The sequence below is a fragment of the Hypanus sabinus genome, chromosome 16 (assembly GCF_030144855.1).
Source record: "Hypanus sabinus isolate sHypSab1 chromosome 16, sHypSab1.hap1, whole genome shotgun sequence".
Taxonomy (NCBI): Eukaryota; Metazoa; Chordata; class Chondrichthyes; order Myliobatiformes; family Dasyatidae; genus Hypanus; species Hypanus sabinus.
The window spans coordinates 27,405,799-27,427,658 of record NC_082721.1 but is presented as its reverse complement, the minus strand read 5'-3'; the positions used below and the strand labels follow the sequence as shown (position 1 = coordinate 27,427,658).

General features: G+C 45.6%; 1 protein-coding gene across 4 annotated transcripts in view; it reads left to right on the top strand.

The window, feature by feature from the left end:
• Positions 1-48: 48 nt before the first annotated feature.
• ccdc124 (coiled-coil domain containing 124) overlaps positions 49-21,860 on the top strand; it is a 31,436-nt gene continuing 9,624 nt past the window's right edge. Inside the window, exons 1-3 of one of the 4 annotated variants that reach the window (XR_009516075.1) lie at positions 448-4,839; positions 5,643-5,839; positions 7,152-7,862. Coding sequence is in view for 2 of the 4 variants with exons in the window: in XM_059991394.1 (XP_059847377.1) it covers positions 5,649-6,257 (609 nt within the window). In the remaining 2 variants the exon portion in view is untranslated. Of the gene's footprint in view, positions 333-447; positions 4,840-5,642; positions 7,012-7,147; positions 7,863-16,603; positions 16,781-21,860 lie in introns of those variants that run through there. The other 3 variants (XR_009516074.1, XM_059991394.1, XM_059991393.1) reach the window with 3 other exon arrangements.

Sequence of the window (21,860 nt, the reverse complement as noted above, 5' to 3'; positions counted from 1 at the left end):
GTCCGCGAACCCATTTTCCCCTCACTAACATGTCCGCGCCCCATCTTCCCCTCATCAGCATGGCCGTCAAGATAACCAAAGCCTCAAAGCGGAGCTGGATTTTCAAGTTTCCTCAGGACCCCACATTATGAGCCGTTTTGTTTCTTCAAAGCAATTAGTTGATTGGACGGATATCAAATAGGATATCTTACATGCTGAGAAGATGTCTGGAAAAATAACTGAATGAGACGTGACTTGTGCACTGGCAGTGGAAGAGACAGGTCCTTGTCGTCATCAGGAGGCGTCAGATAGAGGGATCTGTTGCGGGGCTGAATGTTGAGGCGTTTGGGTTGGTAAGTAATTTTTTGATGAAGCCTTTGAATAGATGGAAATTAACGTCGATGTTAATGTGTTGGCTTCCAGTGTTGGTGGAGGAGAGGGGTGCGGGGGCTGGTGAGTGAAATAGACCCTTCTAGGCATGGGCTGCCTTGGTCAGTTACAGTGAGGTAAAACTGATCCAGTTTGACAGGAATGGAGATGAAAATACAATTTAATTTCCTTTCTGAGCTCTCTTGGGTCCAAGTCTCTGTGCCAACCCTACGGCTGCATTTTTTTCTGGATTTATGTATTGGGATTCTAGTCTGATAGGAGATGTGAATGTAACATTTAAGCTATAAACTTAGTGTGGAGCTGAGTGTGGGGGGGGGGGGGCAGTGTGAGAGTTTGCTTGGAGAAAGGATGACAGTCCTAGAGGGGTGAATCAGTCTCAGATTTATTTTCGCTGTTGTATGTCGTGAAATTTATGGTACCAATACATAAAATTACTACTTTAATGATAAATTGACAATTTTTTAAAAAAAAAGTAGCGCTAAAGAGGGATGGCAATGTCTAATTATTATCTATCCATCATTGTTGGATCGAAATCTTGTATCTCTGCACAATAATGTTATGTGATTATCTTCAGGCTGTTATTGTGAACAATGCCACTTGATATCATGATCAATGATACCTTCTTTCACGTAGTTGACTGATGGTGGACTGATTCAGTAGTAATTAATTTGTTTGGATTTGCCCTGCTTTTTATGAATAGGGCATACCTAGGCAATTTTTGACACGGCTAGGCAGATGCGCATGTTATATCCAGTCCTTAATTTCATTACAACTCATTTCAGCTCATTCCCTTTCATCTGCAACCATTCTTGATGAGGGGTCTTGACCTGAGATGTTGACTGTCCATTTCCGTCTCTAGTACTTTCTTTGTTGTATTCTGACTTTGGTCGGAAAAGTGGCTAGTTTTGGAGCATAAATGTCCACCACTTTGAGACATTGTCTGACCCCTTTCTGAATGGAAACATTTTTTGATTGCACATAGAGCGAATCAGTTAGGCTTTTTTATTGTTCAGGATCTTAGTAGGAAGCTGTGATAGGTAATCATTTGCTCTTTTGGCTGATCGTGACTGGGATGAGAGGGAGCAGCTAAAGAAGTTAGATCTTTTTTGGAATTCAGAAGAAAGAGGTGATCTTACTGAAACATGTAGATCTTGAGGATGCATGATAGGATAAATGTCAAGATATTTCTGCAGTGAGGGGACCTAGAATGAGTGGACTTTGTTCCAAAATTGGGGTGGAGGATGAGAATTTAAAACATTTTTAAATATGATTTTAGCCTAGTAATCTCTTGGGTAGGGACATTTTCGGCACAAGTTTGTGGACAGAAGAGCCTGTATTGTGCTGTAGGTTTTCTATGTTTCTATGATTTTGTTGTACCAAATGGTAAACCTGGATTTTTCTGTTTAGGAGGGTTTTGGAGGACAGAGCATAGGGGGTATTTAAAGAGATGTGAAATAAATTGATCAAAGGTCAAGGAACGGGGAGGGGTCGGCGCTAAAGGGAATGTGCACAGAACAAGAGAAGAAGAGAAGAAATGTGGGTCAGATCAATCGTAATCGTACCGAGTGGTGGGCAAGTGGCCCACTCCTCTTTTCTTGCATTCTAATGGCAGTAAAGCTTCAGCCTTAGTTCTATTATCATCGAGGGTGGGAATGTTTTTGGAGCCATGTACTCCCATTAGTTGATTCATTCCTCACCTGTAACTAAGTGTGGCAACATTGCAGAGAACTGCCAAGGAATACAAGGTTTCTGGAAATTCTGATGGATGGGGCCAGCAATCTATCTCATAACCATTTAAAGTTGGGCATAGAAAAGGAAAGAGTACATGAAGAGCAATTTGAGTTGTAGTGAAATGAAGAGAGGAAAATAAAAGACAAAGCAAAAGTGGAAAAAAATATCTTTGTAAGCCTCCAGGTTTTATTTGCAGGAGTGAAAGTGCGTTATTTCCTGTTACTGGGCCCAGCCACAGTTAGTTAGATAAGTCACATGTAAGTGATAATTTACAGAGTGACATAACAGTCCAAAGCTTTGGGTTTAACGTGTATTGGTAACAAAGTACACAGAAGCTGAGCTTTTGTTTTCAAAGTGCTGACGGTGGTGCATCCCCCGTCACCCAGGTGACTTTTGAACCCTCCGTCCCCAGGAGGAGCTCTGATCTCTCACTGATTAATACCCTGTGTGATTGTGACAGAGAGGTTGGCCATGCTTGCAGCCCTCGACTCGGTTGATCACACCATCACCACCAGAGGCTGTCTGTGTGAGACCGGGTCGAGAAGCTGTCCCAGTGCCATTCTTGGGTTTCCCATTACAGGCAGAGAACCGCCAGCAATGGATTATTTTCTGTGTACCGCTTATGGTAAAATTATCTTAAAGCACAGCGCCGGCTTCCACATGTACACTGGCTAAACTCAGCTCTTACTGCACCCCCTCTCCACCTTTTGTCACCTCACTATCTCTTAAATTGTCAAACTCCTTGCCAGTAGTAGTGGCTGTGGAGAATTTCCTTTGTCCAAGTAATAGGCAGACTAAATCCAAGTGTTTGTTCCCTTCACATATTTTGTTTCTGAGTTTTAAAGCTTCAGTAACATGCTAATATTAAGACTACTTACTGTATTTCCAGTTCTGTAATATTGCCCATTTCTTAACTGTCTCAACTCTTCTTCTGCTGAGAGTCTCGTACATACCTTTGTACACTTGGCTATCCCAATCCATTCTTTCTAGTGTAACTCACACAAAATGCTGGAGGGATTCAGCGAGTCGGGCAGCATCTATGGAGGGAAATAAACAGTCAATATTTTGGGACGAGAGCCTGCATCAGGACTGGAAAAGAAGGGGGCAGAACCCAGAGTAAGAAGATTGGGAAAGAGAAGGAGGAAGAAAGGAGAAATTACTGGCAGTTGGAGAAATCGATGTTCATATCATCAGGTTGTAGGCTACCCAGACAGGGTATAAGGTGTTGTTCCTCCAGTCCGAGTGTGGCCTCATTATGGCAGTCAAGGAGGTCTGAAAAGCAATGGGGTCAAATTGAAATGGGTAGATGCAGCGAGATCCAGCCACTTTCGGCGGACAGAGCAAAGATTCTCAACCCGGTGGTCCCCCAGTTTGCACCAGAGGGGGCCACACCAGGAGCACTGGGAAGTAGGTGACCCCAGTGTGGTGAACTATGTGCCTGTCTGGACACGCCCCCTGCTGACTGCTCCTGTGGCTCCTCCCACAGGCCCCTGTATAAAGGCGATCTGAGGCCTGACGCTCGGCCTCAGTCTCCAGGACATAGTATGATGGACACTCACTCCTGGTTCCTTCTTCCAGTCAATAAAAGCCGATATCTCACCTTACGTCTCAGAGTGAGTTATTGATGGTGCATCAATTTTATTGACTGGAAGTTTTAAAACATGGAAACCGTTTTGCGTCTGGACCGGTTGGATTTGGACCCTCAAGACCCTGACGCAGCTCTCGCTTTTGAACTCTGGCTTGCATGCTTCCAATCGTACTTGGAGGAGGTTCGTGCAACTGAACCCGCTGTTATGCACAGAATCCTACTCTCGAGGGTCACCCCCAAAGTTTACTCCATTATCCGGGACCTGCCGACCTACGATGGGGCACTGGACGCCCTCAAAAGACAGTACCTGCGGCCGGTGAACACCGTCTACGCAAGACATCGTTTAGCTACCCGGCAACAGCGGCCTGGCGAATCGTGCGCTGAGTTTCTCCGAGCACTACAGACACTCGTCCGAGCTTGTGACTGCAAGACGCTCACGGCAGAACAGCATGCGGAGCTGCTGGTGCGAGACGCCTTTGTGACGGGACTGAGGTCAGTGTACATACGCCAGCGTCTGCTGGAAAATGCCGACCTTACCTTACGCTCGGCGATCGAGAAGGCCAACGCTCTGGAAGCTGCTTTACATAATGCTGACGCTGTCCAGTCGCGCGATTCCCCACCGGTTCCATGGACACCTCAGACCCCGCCACCGCCGGCTCCTGGGAGCGAATTCGCCAACGCCGCTGCCAGTCGCGATTCCACGAGCTCCCCGAACCCGACCACAGCGGCAGCCCGTCAGATGCCTGTGCTTTGTTATTTCTGTGGCCAAAAAAACACCCTCGACAACGCTGTCCAGCGCGAGAAGCGACCTGCTCCAGCTGCGGAAAGTGGGGCCATTTCGCCAAGGTCTGTAAGTCTCAACCTCGAGCGGAGTGCAGCGCTGCAGGTGAGACGTGGGGGCCGCCATCTTGCATGCCCGGATGTGGGCAGCCAACTTTGTCGGCGTCAGCACGCCCCGCCCCCGACCCTCCGATGCTTACCGGGTACCAAGACGGCGATTCAACTCTGGCCACTGTAACCCTCGACCAAAGCGCCCCACACCAGCTTGCAAGGTCCATGATGGACATCCGGGTGGAGGGGCACCGGACTAGATGCCTGTTTGACACGGGCAGCACTGCAACGTGCAACACTGCGGACTTGCAACGCGGCCGGTAAGTCGGAGGTTCCATTTGGCTTCTGGGTCGCAGTCCGCAGACATCCGGGCGGGTTGTGTAGCGACTTTGGTGGTGCAAGGCACAGAATATCGGAACTTTGAGCTGCTGGTCATGCCTGATCTGTGCGCACCCGTGCTATTGGGGCTGGACTTCCAGAGCCATCTCGAAAGTGTGACTATGGTATACGACGGGCCCCTCCCACCACTCACTGTCAGGAATCCTCAGTTTTGTGGGACTTCTTCACATACCCTGCTACTGACCACACACACACACACGGGCACACACATCCCATCCAGAACCAGGCCGACAGCTGTGCTACCGACACCACTTGCAGCCTCTCCACTCTCAAGGTCCCTCCCCCACCGCTGTTCGCCAACCTGACCCCTGACTGTAAGCCTGTGGCAACTAAAAGCAGGAGGTACAACGCGGGGGACAGGGCCTTCATTCAGTCGGAGGTGCAGCGGCTGCTCAGGGAGGGGATCATTGAGCCAAGCTCAAGCCCTTGGAGGGCCCAGGTGGTTGTTGTTCGGACTGGGCAGAAAAATAGGATGGTGGTGGACTATAGTCAAACCATCAATAGGTTTACGCAGCTTGACGCGTACCCCCTACCCCGCATCGCGGATATGGTCAACCAGATAGCTCAGTACAAGGTGTACTCGACAATAGATCTGAAATCCGCTTATCACCAGCTCCCCATCTGCCCAGAGGACCGCCCCTACACCACCTTCGAGGCGGGCGGCAGGCTCTATCACTTCCTGCGCGTCCCTTTCAGTGTCATGAATGGTGTCTCTGTCTTCCAGAGGGAAATGGACCGGATGGTGGACCAGTACCAACTGCAGGCCACATTTCCCTATCTGGATAACATCACCATCTGTGGTCACGACAGGCCAGATCACGACGCCAACCTCCAACGATTTCTCCAAGTGGCCGCAGCTCTGAACCTTACTTATAACAGGGACAAGTGTGTGTTTGGAACCACCCGCCTTGCTATACTTGGGTATGTCGTGGAAAACGGGGTTATTGGCCCTGATCCCGAACGTATGCGCCCCCTGTTAGAACTCCCTCTTCCCACCACTCTCAAGGCCCTCAGACGGTGCCTGGGGTTTTTTTCCTATTACGCCCAATGGGTCCCCCATTACGCAGACAAGGCACGCCCCCTGGTCAAGTCTACCTCGTTTCCCCTCTCTGCTGAGGCCCGCGCGGCCTTCAGCTGCATTAAAGAGGACATTGCCAAAGCTACGATGCATGCCGTGGACGAGACCGCTCCCTTCCAAGTGGAGTGTGATGCCTCTGATTTTGCTCTGGCTGCTACCCTCAATCAGGAAGGTAGCATTCTTTTCTCGCACCCTCCAAGGCTCCGAAATTCGGCACTCCGCGGTGGAGAAAGAAGCCCAGGCCATAGTGGAGGCTGTTAGGCACTGGAGGCACTATCTTGCTGGCAAAAGGTTCACCTTGCTGACCGACCAGCGCTCGGTTGCGTTCCTGTTCAGCAACCAACAGCGGGGCAAAATCAAAAATGATAAGATTTTGCGGTGGAGAATAGAACTCTCCACCTACACCTATGATATCCTTTACCGGCTGGCAGACTCAATGAGCCCCCTGATGCCCTATCCCGGGGAACATGTGCTAGCACACAGCTCGACCAGCTGTACACCCTTCATGCACAACTTTGCCATCCAGGGGTCACCCGATTTTACCATTTTGTGAAAGCTCGGAACCTGCCATACTCCCTGGAGGACATCAGGACGATGACCAGGGACTGCCAAATTTGCGCTGAGTGCAAACCGCACTTCTACCGTCCTGACACGGCACAACTTGTCAAGGCCACCCGCCCTTTTGAACGACTGAGTGTTGACTTTAAGGGCCCCCTTCCCTCCACTGACCGCAATGTCTATTTTCTCAGTGTTATCGACGAGTACTCACGGTTCCCCTTTGCCATCCCCTGCCCCGACACCACTGCCACGTCCGTCATAAAAGCCCTGCGCCAGCTCTTCACTCTGTTCGGGTATCCCTGCTATATCCACAGCGATAGAGGGTCCTCCTTTATGAGTGAGGAGCTGCGCCAGTACTTGCTAGCTAGGGGCATTGCTACCAGTCGGACCACGAGTTATAATCCCCGGGGTAATGGCCAGGTGGAGCGGGAGAATGCCACAGTGTGGAAGGCCACACTTTTAGCCCTTAAGTCAAAAGGGTTGCCGGTCTCTCGATGGCAGGAGGTACTCCCTGAGGCACTGCACTCCATCCGCTCTCTGTTATGTACGTCCACCAATGCCACCCCTCACGAACGCCTATTCTCTTTTCCCAGGAAGTCTGTCACTGGGACCACCCTACCAGTTTGGCTGATGTCCCCGGGGCCAGTGCTGCTCCGGAAACGTGAGGAGCAATAAATACTCCCCGCTGGTAGAGAGGGTTCACCTTCTACATGCGAACCCCCAGTATGCTTACGTGGTCTTACCTGATGGGCGGGAGGACACGGTCTCCATCCGCGACCTGGCACCCGCAGGTGCAGCAGACCACTACCCTGAAGGCTCTCCGGTAACTATGAACCCTGCACCAGAGGTGACACCGTACTCACCAGGCCCTACACAGACTCCTCACGACACTTGTATACCGGGCGTTTCGTACGCATTTATACCAGGCGCCTCGCACATGCGTGAGGGATCACCAGCGCCTAGTGGGCAGGAACAAGCGCAACCTCTGTCCCCTGTGCAATCACCAATGTCGCCGGCATCCATGCGATCACAGCCGGTGCTATGTAGATCGCAGCGACAGATTCGACCACCTGATAGACTTGACTTGTAAGAAACTTCGCCACATGGGGACTCTTTCAAACAAAGGGGGGGTGAATGTGGTGAACTATGTGCCTGTCTGGACACGCCCCCTGCTGACTGCTCCTGTGGCTCCTCCCACAGGCCCCTGTATAAAGGCGATCTGAGGCCTGACGCTCGGCCTCAGTCTCCAGGACATAGTATGATGGACACTCACTCCTGGTTCCTTCTTCCAGTCAATAAAAGCCGATATCTCGCCTTACGTCTCAGAGTGAGTTATTGATGGTGCATCACCCGGCAGACTCTGAGGTGAAATGTCACCTCATTTGGAAGTGCTGTTCGGGGTTCTGAATGATGGTGAGGGAGGAGTTGTAGGGGCAGGTGTAGCACTTGTTATGCTTCTAGGGATACATGCCAGGAGGGAAATCAAGGGGAGGGACGAGTGGACAGGGAGTCACATAGAGAGCGATCCCTATGGAAAGTGGGGGGGGGGGGGGCGCGGAGGGCAGTTGTGCTACGTGGTGCATTTGGATTGGAGATGACGGAAGTTATGGAGAATAACGTGTTGAATATGGAAGCTCGTGGGGTGGTATGTAAGGACAGGGGGAACCTTATCCCTGTGATGATGGTAGGAGCATGAGTGAGGGCAGATGTACAGGAAATGGAGGAGACATGGATGAGGGCAGTGTCGGTGGTGGAAGGGGAGAACCTGGTCCTTGAAAACTAAACCTACCTTTCTAGTCTCTAGTTCTCCACCCACAATGCTGCAGTCATCTGCCCATGACCTAACATGCACTGTGCAAGTTCAGTCATCTTGTTCCACTGTGAGTCATTTGAGTGTTTCAACCTCGAGGAATGTTCCAGTCATTCAGCAATAACGGATTCCCATATACACTTTGATATGTTTGTGCACCTATATAAAGCCCATGTTATGTTCAGATGATAAAAACAAACTTTGTTGAGGGGGAGTTGGACAAAACCCAGAAAGAGAGAAGTTGCTGCCCTGAGGAAGGAGCTGGTACTGGGACTAGCTGGAGAGCTGTTTCAGAGAGTAAAGTCATGATGGATTGAGTGCCTCCTGTACTGCATGTTTCACTTTTCTATTTTTGTCATGACTCAGACCGTTCAATCTACGTGCTATGCAGAGCATTGGAGTATGGATTTCCAAATCCTGTGTTTTTGTACTCTGGGCCCTGCCCTGTCTTGCCGTGTTTCATTCCAGGATGTGTCAATAGTACCAGCTTATCCAGCACAGCCTGACCTCAGCCAGACCCTGCTTAATGTTGGCGAGCTTTAGAATTGGAACTGCCTTCACACCACATTGCACCTTCCCAGTCTCTACCTGTTCCCTTCTGCTCTGACTGATGCAGCCTGAACCAGGCTCGTTTCTCACTTTAAGTTTAGGTTAATCAGTGAGCTAATTATATTTAAAATGATTACAGGATTCATAAGCACAGTAGGAGACCTATCACCTCATCATGTCTGTACTGACCAATAATAATAACTTGGGAAACAGGAGCAGGAATAGGCCTGCCTGACTGCTCCCCTCCTCCTGCTCAAACCTGCTGCACCATTCATGGGCTTAATATCACTCATTCTTTATTTCCCCGCATCCTTTGATTCCATAGTTTTAACGTCTGCTGAACTATTTCTTTGTTATTCCTCTCCGCGCCTCGTTGCACATTGGGTGGCAAACTTGCTGTTTCTTTAGCATTTTATCTGCTTTTTACAAGGCCAAGTTGCTTGCTCAACATTCAACTCAGCACGAGTGGAAAGTGAGCAAGGAACTGGCTGGATTCGAACCGGGGACCACTTGCCTCAAAGTTCGGTGCTGATGCCACTATACCACTGGCTGGCTTATGAACTATCCCTTGAATATGCTAAAATGACCCTCTCTTCACAGCATAAGATTCATAACTCTCAAAGGGAAGGAATTCTTCCTTATCTCCTTCTAAAATAAGTAACATCATTTCCTGAAACTGTCTTCTTATTCTAGATGCATCACAAAGGAAACAGTGTCGTCTTCAGAATCTTCTGTTTTAACATGATCATCTCTTTTGCATGCTGTAGTGAATACAGGCCCAGTTTGTTCAATTTTTCTTCGTTTGTCAATCCTTTCTTCCCAGGGTCCAACCTAATGTCCTTCCTCTGTACTGCCTCCAGAACCATACAAATGGTTTCACCAGCCCTGTGAAGTTGCATCAACACTTCTCTGCTTTTGTAATCCTTATCCCTTTCAATGAAGGCAATGCCCTTTTGTCCTTCTCAATTATTTAATCAGCTGGGTCCTAACATTTTGTGTTTTCTGTACCGGGAGTCCCAGATCCCTCTGTACTGATCCCTGATGTAGATTTGGGTTGTTTAAGTAATAATTTGTTTCTTCATTCTTCCTTTGGATAGCAGATAACCTGATTCCCCCGCATTTTAATCTAGCTCACAGGTTCATTTAACCTGTCTAAATACTTTTAAAGGCACTTTGTGTTCTTGTTGTAATGTTCTAACTCATCCATCTTTGTAAAGTCAGCAAATTTGCCTAGGATTGTTCATCCAAGTTGATAATGTCCAGTACTGATTACCTATGGGGAAAATGACCCACTCATCTCAACTGTTTTCTGTTAATTAGCTCCTCTCCTATCCATGTCAACCTGTTGCCTCCAACACCATGCACTTTTATCTCTTGTAATAACCTTTTAAATGTGGCATTTTTCTCTGAATACCTTCTGGAAGTCCAAATATTCTACATCGATTCATCTCCCCGTTGACCACCCTATTTGGCAGTTCCTCAAACAAATCTAGCAAGTTTTCCTTCATAAAATCATGTTGACTCTCTTTGATAATCTTGTTATTTTCCAAATGTACTACCAGTACCTCCTCCAGGAGAGAGATTTTCCCCAATGACAACGTTAGGTAAACAACTGTATAGTTTCCTACACACAGGAAAGTCTGCAGATGCTGTAATTCCAAAGCAACACACAATATACTGACCTCAGCAGGTCAGGCAGCATCTAGGGAAATGAATGGATAGTCGGCATTTCTGGCCAAGACAGAAGGGGAAGGAGGGTTAGCTAGAAGGCGATAGGTGAAGCCAGGTGGGTGGAAAAGTTAATGGGCTGGAAAAGAAGGAATCTGATATGAGAGGAGAGTGGACCATGGGAGAAAAGAAAGAAGAAGGGGCACTGAGAGAGGCAATAGGCAGATGAGGAGAAGAGGTAAAGGGTCAGAGTGGGAATAGAAGAAGAGGGAAGGGGGAAAGAAGTTTTTACTGGAAAAAGTTGTTGGTGTTCTGATATCAGGTTGGAGTCCACCTAAATAGAATATGAAGTGTTGCTCCTCCACCCTGAGAGTGTGTCTCATCTTAGCAAAAGAGGAGGCCATGGACCAAGATGTTGGAATAGGAATTAAGATGATTGGCCACCGGGAAATTCCACTTTTGCCCCTAAAGGCATCTTATATTCTGTCTAGGTTGCCTCCAGCCTGATGGCATGCACATCAATTTTTCCTGGTAATTTTACTTTCTCCCCTTCCCCCTCCTATTCCCCACCCTGGCCTCCTACCTCTTCTCTTCTCGGGTTCAGGGCACTTGATGGCCTTAGTTTGCCAAGCAGGGTTTGTTTCTCGTGATAAGAGTTTATTTTAACTCTGAGAACACAAGGATGCAGCCCTTAGGACAGAGATGAGGAAGGGTTTCTTTAGCCAGTGGGTGGTGAGTCTGTGGAGTGCATTGCCACAAATGGGTGTGGAGATCAAATCAGCTTCCTTGTTAGGAAGAACATTAAAGGTTATGGAGTGAAGGCAGGAGAATGAGGTTGAGAGGGATAATAAATCAGACGTGAATGAATGGCGGAGCGGACAATGGTCCAAATGGCCTAATTCTGCTCTTGTGTGTTATAATCTTATTGTTTATGGTCTTTAAGTTCTATCATTATTGTCTTTCATTATTGGAATACCCAAGATAATTATTGAGAATGTCTTCTGTTTCTTGTTCCTATTATTAAGTCCCAAATCTTTTCCTTAAAGGGACAAAAGTTTAAATCCTTATTCTATCTTTATATCCCTGTAGAAGCTCTTGTTTTATTTTGAGTCATTTTTTGTTTTCATGTCCATATTTAAATATTTTAATCATCTTTTTAATGTGTAAAAGTTTCCTTTTTTTTCTTGTCTGGCACTAACCAGCATTATATAGTTTTTCTTTCAATTCAATGTAACTTTTAACTCAGTTAGCCATGTTTTCTTCTTCAGCAGAAAATGCACTTCTGCCGCTACTTACATAATATCTCCTTAAACATTTGTCACTCCTGATCTATCATCTTATTCTTTATTATATTTTCCCGTTCCCTTGTATCATTAGATGGAGACATGACATGAGGTAGTTGGTAGTTGGGTAGGGTAGTTGGTCCTTAATTGAGTGCAATTAAGCTCTTGAATAGACTAGTACACTAAAGATGAACTCTTGATCTCTCAATGGGGGCTGTCATTACACCTTTTGTGTAACTGTAAACACTATATTCTGCATTTTTGTTCCTTTTGTACAACCTTGATGTACTAAAGCACTGGCTGGATTGCACGCAAATAAAATCTTTTCGCTATATCTCGGTACATGTGACAGCATTAAGTCCATCATCGATTAGGAAGCATGTTTTCTACAAACGTGAGTTAGGTATGTAAGTCAAGGGACCCGTTGCACTCAGGCCTGACGGCTGAATGAGTTTCCCAGCCTCTAGATTTCTAAAAATGTGGAAAGGTAAACATCAGTTGTACTGTCTTTATGACATTGGTTTAGAACAGGGATCTCAACCTGGGGCTTACGGACTCCTTGCATTACGGTATTGGTCCATGGCAAGAAAGGTTGAACCCCTGGTTTACAGAGAGGGTTGACTTGGATTTCTCACTTCAGATCTGTGTTTTCTCCCTTTTGAAGTGCTTGTGTGAATTTGTTTAAATAATCTCATACCGTGGGCATTGCTGGTGAGACTGGCAGAGAGGGTGGGTTTAGAGTGTGTTCTAGCTCAGATGAGTAACTGTAGTGTCTTTTGTTGGTGGGCAGTATTCCGGGTGCCACGCATCAGGTGCAGTGAGTGATTGGAATTGGTTTATTATTGTCAAATGTACAAGGATACAGAGAAAAGCTTATCTTGCACACTGTTTCTACAGGTTAAATCATTACCCAGAATATGGTTAAACAATGCAGAGTGAATCACCGTCGGGTGGGGTGGGAGGGCACTGCTGCACAAGATCGAGGTAAGTTGCAGAAGCTTGCAAAGCTCCGTCATGGGTTTCCAAGACAATTTCAAGGAGCAGCGCTTTAGGAAGGCAGCGTCCATCATTAAGCACCCCTTTCACCCAGGACATGTCCTTTCTCACTGTTACCATTGGGACAGAAGTACAGGAGCCTGAAGGGACACACTCAATGATTCAGCAACAGCCTCTTCCCTCCGTCCCCGCTACACAATTCCAAAATAAACATTGAACCCATGAACTCTACCTTACCACTGTTTTATTTGTTTTTTTTGCACTACTGATTTAATTTAACTGTTTAATAGACACATATTTACTATAATTCAGTTGTTTTTAAATTTCTATGTTCTACTTATCATACATTGCTGCTGTAAATTTAACAAATTTCATGACATATGCTGGCGATATTAAAACTGATTCTGAAGTGTAAAAGCATTGCAGATGAACGATAAAGTGCAGTAATGTAACAAGGTAGATTGTGAGGCTGGGAGTCCAAACCAGTGATCTGTTCACAAGTCTGCCAATAGTGGGTTAGAAGCGGTCCTTGAACCTGGTGCAATCAGATCAGGTTTTTGAAACTTCTAATCAGAGAGAAAGTTAAATGAGAAGTGCAAAGGAATTTGGGAGTCCTCGTGTAGGATTTCCCTAAAGGTTAACCTGCAGGTGGTGAGGAGGGCAAACGCAAAGTTAGCATTCATTTTGGGAGAACTAGAATATGAAAGCAAGAACTTAATGCGGAGGCTTTATAAGCATTGGTCAGACCACACTTGGAATATTTGAGCAGTTTTGAGTCCCTTATCTAAGAAAACACATGCTGGCCTAGATAGAGTAGATATGGAGAGGATGCTTCCTATAGCGGGGGAGTCTTAAGACCAGAGCACACAGCCTCAGAATAGAGGGACTGTCCATTTAGAACAGTGATTTGGAGGAATTTCTTTTGTCAGAGGGTAGTGAATCTGTGGAATTCATTGCCACAGACAGCTGTGGAAGCCAAGTCACTGGGTGTATTTAAAGTGGAGGTTGATAGGTTCTTGATTAGTCAGGGTGTCAAAGATTACGAGGAGAAGGCAGCAGAATGGGATTGAGAGGGATGATAAATCAGCCTTGATGGAATGGTTTGGCAGACTCGATGGGCCTAATTCTGGTCTTACGGGGCGAGGAGAAGAGAGAATGTCCTGGTGGGTGGGATCTTTGATCATGCAGGAGGCTTCACTGTAGCAGTGGGAACTGGAGACAGAGCCAGTCGAGGGGAGGTGGTTCCTGTGATGTGCTGAACCAGGTCCACAGCTCTGCGGTTTCTTGCAGAGTAGTTACCATACCAGGCCATTATGCATCCAGACAGAATGCATTCTTTGGTGCTTGGATAAAAATTGGTAAGAGTCAATGGGGACATGCCATCTTTAGCTTCCTGAGTAAGTAGAAGCATTGGTAAGCTTTTTTTGGTAGCAATGTCAACGTGATTAGACCAGGACAGCCTATTGGTGAACCTGAAGCTCTCAGCCTTTCAACCTCAACACTGTTAATGTAGACAGGAGCATGTGCACCTCCTCGCCCTTCTAAAATCAATGACCAGCTCCTTTGTTGATATTGTGTCACGACACCATATCACTAAACTCTCTTCCTGTACTCCGACGCATCCTTATTTCCCACTACAGTGCTATCATCTGCAAGCTTGTAGATGGAGTTGGAGCTGAGTCCAGCCACGCAGTGTCCAGGGAGTAGAGCAGGGGACAATCTTGTGGAGCACCAGACTTCAGAATAATTGTGGTGGAAGTGTGGCCACCTAGCCTTACTGACTGGTCAGAAAGTCAATCCTGGGTTGTTTTGAGGTTCTTGTCTGTTAGAGCTGCACTGAACTAGTTAAGTCGAATCTACTCCATCTCAGTACTTCCTTTTGCCTTGTAGAGTCACAGAACACTACAGCAGTCCATTTGGCCCATCTAGTCTGTGTTGAACAAGCTGGATGAACTCAGCAGGTCTGACGAAGGGTCTTGGCCCGAAACGTTGACTGCTCACTTCCAACAGATGCTGCCCGACCTGCTGAGTTCATCCAGCGTGTTTGTACGTCTTGATTTGACCACAGCATCTGCAGTGTACTTTGTGTTTACTAGTCTGTGTGAACCATTTAAACTGCCTAGTCCCGTCAACCTGCACTTGGACCATCGCCCTCCATACCCAGCTCATTCACGTACCTATTAAGTGTTGACATCTACCCTGCAACCACCGGATGCAAATGTTGGAAAGATTTTTCATTTTAAGTTGGAGATAGAGCATAGTACAGGTCCTTTCAGCCCGATGAGCCCCACTGCCCAATTACACCCCATGTGACCAGTTAACTACTAATCTGCACGCCTTTGGATTGTGGGAGGAAACCGGAGCACCTGGAGGAAATCCACGTGGTCACGTGGAGAATGTACAAACTCCTCTCAGCGGCAGGAATTACTGTGTCGCTGGTACTGTAGAGCACTACGTTACTGTGCTGTCTGATCATGCGGCTCGCTGGACCTGTAACAAAATGGAAAGCTGAATTTATTTTTTGGCCCCATGTTCTAATGTGTGATAAATTCTATCCAAAATGCTTCTACCACTTCTGCTTCTTCTGAGCGCTGTGGGCACTGTAATTTTGTGAAGGCTGATGGGTTTTGATTAATTGTTTAATTCAAAGAATGGTGCATCCAGGAATTCAGCATTCCCTCTGCACTCGACAGTACTGTTGAACTGGGTTTTGTGCTCCGTTTACTGGAAGCCTGATCTCTTGACTTGGATGGAATGCCAGCCTGGTAACTGCAGTCAACAGCTTGATAGATTGGTATTCCCCTCATGACACATCTGTTACATCCCAGGTATCTGGTGTAGCACAGTGGCATCGTTAGTAAAACCACTCGCTCACAGTGCAAGAGAGCCAGATTGAACTCTGACCAAAGGAAGATATGGTCTGATTTGGACTCTCCCTGCATCCATGTGGATTTCTTCTGGGATTGAGTTTCCTCCCCGTGTCCCAAAGATGAGGATTGAGTGGTTAATTGTCTATGTACATTGCTGCTTGTGTTTAGGTGGAATCATGATGGTGTGGGGGAATAAATTGGGCAGGGGTATAGTAAGCATAAAAGTTGGTGCTTGATGGTTCGTGTGAACTCTGGGCTGAAGGATCAGTTTCCATGCTGAATCTCTCTGACTCAATGACTTTGATTCTTTAATCAAATAATTTAAAATCATTTTGAGGTTAATTTATATTTCTGATCACTCACTGCTGCTTACATCCTGTTGAATCTGTTCTGCCCTATGTCAAGGCCTTGACATCCTCCCTGAGGTGCCGTGTCCAGAACTGAAGGCAGCTGTCCAGCCGCGGCCTCATTTCTGATTGGTAGCAGTTTGCTGTTGCTTCCCTTTTCTTCAAAGTTCAAAAACTGAAATTTCTTGAAACCACCCTGGGGATTACCACAGGGGGTTTTGGATTCTGGACGTTACTACATCCTGTGGTGTATCCCAATCTGTTTGATAGACTGTTTTCTGTCCTTCACTGTACAAATGCTGCTGATTCATTCTGGCTGCATTTTTTAAACTGCATCACCCATTTGTGCATCGTTGTTTTAAAATCCAGGTATGTGCCTGTATCTCTGTGTGTGTCTCTGGTGTGTGCCTGTATTTCTGTGTGTGTCTCTGGTGTGTGCCTGTATCTCTGTGTGTGTCTCTGGTGTGTGCCTGTGCCTCCATACCCCTGGTGTTTCTGCTCTAATTCCTGTGCTCTTTTTCTCCAGCCGGTGGTAACAGACGGGATGCCCAAGAAGTTCCAGGGAGAAAACAGCAAGTCAGCGGCTGCCAGGGCACGGAAAGCAGAGCTGAAGGCAGCGGCTGACGCAAAGCTGCAGCGGGAGCTCGAGGATGCCTACTGGAAGGACGATGACAAGCATGTGATGAGGAAGGAACAGCGAAAGGTATGTCAACTGATCCTGAGGCCCCGCCAATCTTGTACTGGTTTTATATACCTTTTTATCTGTGCTCGATTGACACCGGGTATTGTGATCCCGGTTCTGAACTCTGCTCTGTTCTCAGTTAGCTGTTCCCTCCCAGTATGTTACAGTACTGGTAGACACTCCCATGGTAAAGCTCCCTCTACAGTAGTCTCTCAAGCATCCTAGGGATATGTAGTAAAAAATGAAACGCTGTCCTGGAAACCCTCCCAGGGTATGAGCAGCCTAAATCAGAGACAGAGCAAATGCTACACTTTCAGTAGTGTGGCCTTTCTGACAAAGTGATAGATCATTTGCCTCCATGTTTAGAGAGTTTTGAACAATAGTGGGAGAGTTCTTCCCACTGTCATCATCAGGAGAAAAATATTAATTTATTTTCTTCTCAATCTTGCAAAATAGAAATGTATTGTGTAATAATGACTGCAATTGAACGCAATTCCTTGGCCATGCCGTGCTCTGGGACATCTACAGGTTGTGAAAGCACTGTTGTATACAAAAGCAAGTTTGTTCTTGTAGCTAGGATGTATTTTTAGCTCAGGTTCTCAGTGGCACACAAACATCTGAGAGGCACCTCCTACTGAGCACCCGTAAGCAGATGGCAGTTCAGAAAACCCACTGATGCAACTCCCAGCTCCACAGTGTTATTATTACTTCAGGTCAGTTTTTTAACATTTGCAGTTGCAGCTTGCTGCCACCAGGTGGCAGAGCTGTTGTCTAATTGGGTATTTCTAAGAATTCAGAACGAGCATATGCCATTCTGCCCTTTAATACTCCTCTGCCGTTTTATAAAGCTACGGCTGATCCAGTCCCACCCCATCCATTTTCTTGCCTGGTCTCTATGATCACTGATTGCCCAATTATCCATCTGAATTTCCCTTGTACATAATGGTTCAGCATTCACAACTCTCTGAGGTAGGAAATTCCAAAGTTTCACAACCTGCTGAAAGGAAATTTCTCATGTTTTAAACAAGAGATTCTAATCCTGAGAATATTCCCTCCCATTCCAGATTTTCCACTGGACCCACTAGAAGAAACATCCTCAACATTAACCCTTCTTATGAAATCCCCACCAAATCCTGTACTTTGACATAAAATTATTGTAAATTCTTACAGACTCGAGAGAGCTAGGCTTAATCTGTTCAGTCTCTGCTTTTTAGTTACCATTAAAATTAATCTAATTATCCTTTCCTGTACTATTTCCAAAGCAAATACCTCTTGAATAAGGAGAGCAAAATTGTATGTATGACTCCAGGTAATGTTGTAAGGGAATGTCTCTATTTTTGTGCTCTGTCTGGTAATTAAGGTTTGCACCCATTTGCATTCCTAATTGAAAATTGCATACCTGCAGGATAACCTTGTGTATCTTGTATAAGAATATCTGTTCCTCTCCCCACAGATGTTTTTTGACTCATTGAGTATTTCCAGCATTTTCTGCTTTAGATATTGGATTTTATTTGTGATTTTTTTTTGGAATCTGATTGCTTTCTTTATATCCTTACAAGCTTTGACACAACATACTTGTTTCACAACCTTTCCCTCATTTTAAAATGTAATATAGATTTTGAAATAGCTGAGGCCACAGCTCTGATTCCAGTGACACCTCATTAGTTTAAACCTGTCTATAAGTGACCCATTTATCCGATTGTTTTCTGTCTGTAATAGATGATTATGTTACCACTAATGCCTGGGACAGTGAAGTTCTGTGTAGTACCTTATCAATTGTCCTTTGAGACGAAATACACTACGTCCATTGTTTCGGTCATTTAACCTGCTCAAAGAAACATACAAAAATTGCCACATTTCTTTCATGTCGACTAAGATTAAAAAAAAATTTGGTAACTTGTTACCATTTCTTTGTAATGCATCCAAGCATTCTTCTCAGGCCAACATACTTTAGGCTAACTGGCAAATGGTCCCCAGTGGCCTTCCTTCTTCCTCTATTGATTCCTGGTATTATGTTTACAGTTTTCTAATCTGTTAGGACTAATCTGGGGAATTTAGAGTCATCATAAACAATAAATCCACTCCTTTTGATGCCATTTATTTTAGAAACTTTAATGCAGCTTTCAGCTCCTGAGGACTTGCTAGTCTTTAAACCGTGATTTTGACCATGATTAATACAAAGATCTAGACGTAAGAATTGTCTGGTAAATTTATAGTGTCGTTTCTCAGTGCAGGGCTTTCATCCATGTGGGGAATTCAGCTGTTGTGTTATCTTGCCACTTGGCATCTTTGTGTGAGCTTTCTCTGTGCAGATCAGCTGTCGTATTTTCAGCATAATAATGACTGTCACTGATCTCCAAAAATGTTTTAATTCTAAATTCTTCTGGACGTACTGAAGTCGCACCAGGCGTCATAGAAAAGCACGTGTTTTGACACTCCAGCTGTTCCCTGTGCAGTTTTAACTGCAAGGAACTTCCAGAGACAACAAGCGAAGTCATGAGTTCATGTTGAGAGTGACCAGTAGCTCTGAGGGTAAAGAGATCGAGGAAGGCAGGATGTTGGACCATGAGAGATTTGAAAGAAAGGGTGTGTTAGTGTATTTTATTCCTTTAGAACAAGAGCAGGCCCTTGCGGCCCAATGAACTGCGTTGCCAGCAACCCACCTATTTAATCCTAGCCTAATCACATTTACTATGACCTACTAACTGGCACATCTTTGGACCGTGGAAAGAAACAAGAATTCTTGGAGGAAATATCAAAAGGCTAGACAAAGGAGAGTCAGAGAACATACTTGGATTTTCAAAAGGCCTTTGACAAGGTGCCGCACATGAGGCTGCTTAACAAGATAAGGGCCCATGGTATTACAGGAAATATGCTAGTATGGGTAGAAGATTGGCTGACTGGCAGAAGATAAAGAATGGGGATAAAGGGGGCCTACTCTGGCTGCAGGAGTTGGTATTGGGACTATTCCTTTTCACATTATATGTCAACAATTCGGATGACAAAATTGACGGTTTTGTGGTGAGGTTTGCAGATGATACAAAGATAGGCAAAGGGGAAGGTATTGTTGAGGAAGCAGGGAGCCTGCAGAAGGACTTAAACAGATTTAGAGAACGGGCAAAGAAGTGGCAGAGGGAATATAGTGTAGGGAAATGTATAGTCATGAACTTTGATAGAAGGAATAAATGGATAGTTTATTTTCTAAATGGGAAAAAATTTCAAAAATCAAATGCAGAAGGACTTGGCATCCTTGCACAGGATTTCCTAAAGGTTAACTTGCAGGTTGAGTGGTGGTAAGGAATGTTAGCATTTATTTCGAGAGGGCTAGAATACAAGAGTAAGGATGTATGCTGAGGCTTTATAAGGCATTGATCAGACCACACTTGAAATATTTGATCAGTTTTGGGCCCCTTATTTAAGAAAGGATAGAACATCAAAGAGTACAGCAAAGGAGAGGCCATTCAGCCCACAATGTTGTACTGAACCAGCTAAAAAGCAAATCAAAACCACCCAAACACTAATCCCTCCTGGTAATTTCAACCCTAGCAAACACATATTCTCTGTCCACTTTATCTGTGCCTCTCATTGTCTTGTAAACCTCTATCAGATCTACCCTTGGCCTCCTGTGCTCTAGAGAAAAAAACACAAGTTTATCCAGCCTCTCATGATAGTACACGCCCTCTAAACCAGGCAGCATCCTGGTAACCTCTTCTGCACCCTCTCCAAAGCCTACACATCCTTCCTGTAGTGGGGTGACCAAAACTGTACACAATGCTCCAGATGTGGCCTAACCAAAGTTTTATAAAGTTTCAGCATAACCTCCTGAATTTTGAACTCAGTGCCTCGACTAATAAAAGCAAGTATTCCATGAGCTTTCTGAACCACCTTATCGACCTGTGTAGCCACTTTCAAGGAGCCATGATCTTGGATCTCTAGGTCTCTCTGCTTAACAACCAAGATAAAAAGGTATATTAGGACCTTGTCCTTTTATGTGCTGTCTCTTTTTATTTGCCCTACCAACTAGTCTATATCGTGTTGTAATCTTTGCCAGTCTTCTCCACTATCCACAACTCCACCAATCTTGGTATCATCCACAAATTTACTAACCCACCCAGATCACTTGTATACATTACAAACAGATGAGATCCCAGCACAGCTATTTGCAGAATGCCACTAAATACAGACCTCCGGCTTGAATAGGTCCCTTCAATCACTACCCTCTGCCTTCTATGTACAAGCCAGTTCTGAATCCAAACAGCAGACTCCATGAATCCTAGTCTGGATTAGCCTCTCATGAGGGACTTTGTCAAGTGCTTTACTAAAATCCATGTAAACAACATCCACTGCTCTACCTTCATCAATCTCTCTTGTCACCTTGTCAAAAAAACTCAATCAAGTTGGTAAGACACGATCTGCTCCACACAAAGCCGTGCTTGAATTAGGCGGTGGGTTTCCAGATGCTCATATATCCTATCCCTTGGAATTTTCTCCAGCAATTACCCCACAACTGATATGAGACTTGCTGGTTTATAGATCCCAGGATTTTCTCTTGTTCCCTTCTTAAATAGAGATACAATATTAGCCACTCGTCATCCTCCGGGATCTCGCCTATAACTAGAGAGGACACAAAGATACTGGTCAAGGGTCCTGCAATCTCATCTCGTCTCTTGCCTCCTTCAGTAGCCTGGGGTAAATCTCATCAGGCCCTGGGGACTTGTCCACCTTAATACTCCTTAGAAGGCCCAACAGTTCCTCCTCCTTGACCTCTAAAAGCCCTCACATATTTATATATGCTGAACTGATCTCCTGGTGCTCCATATCCTTTTCCTAGGTAAATACTGAAGCAAGATACTCATTAAGTACTTAACTCACGTACTTTGCATCTAAGCAAATGCTACCCCTTTTATCTTTGAGTGGTCCCGCCCTTTCCCTAGTTATCCTCTTATACGTGTATAGAATACCTTGAGATTCTCCTTAGTCCTACTTGCCAAAGACTTTTCATGCCCCTCCTGGCTCTCCTAATTTCCTTCTTTAGTTCTTTTCTGGCATTTTTATACTCCTCATGTGCATCATTTAATCCTGACTTCCAAAACTTTACATA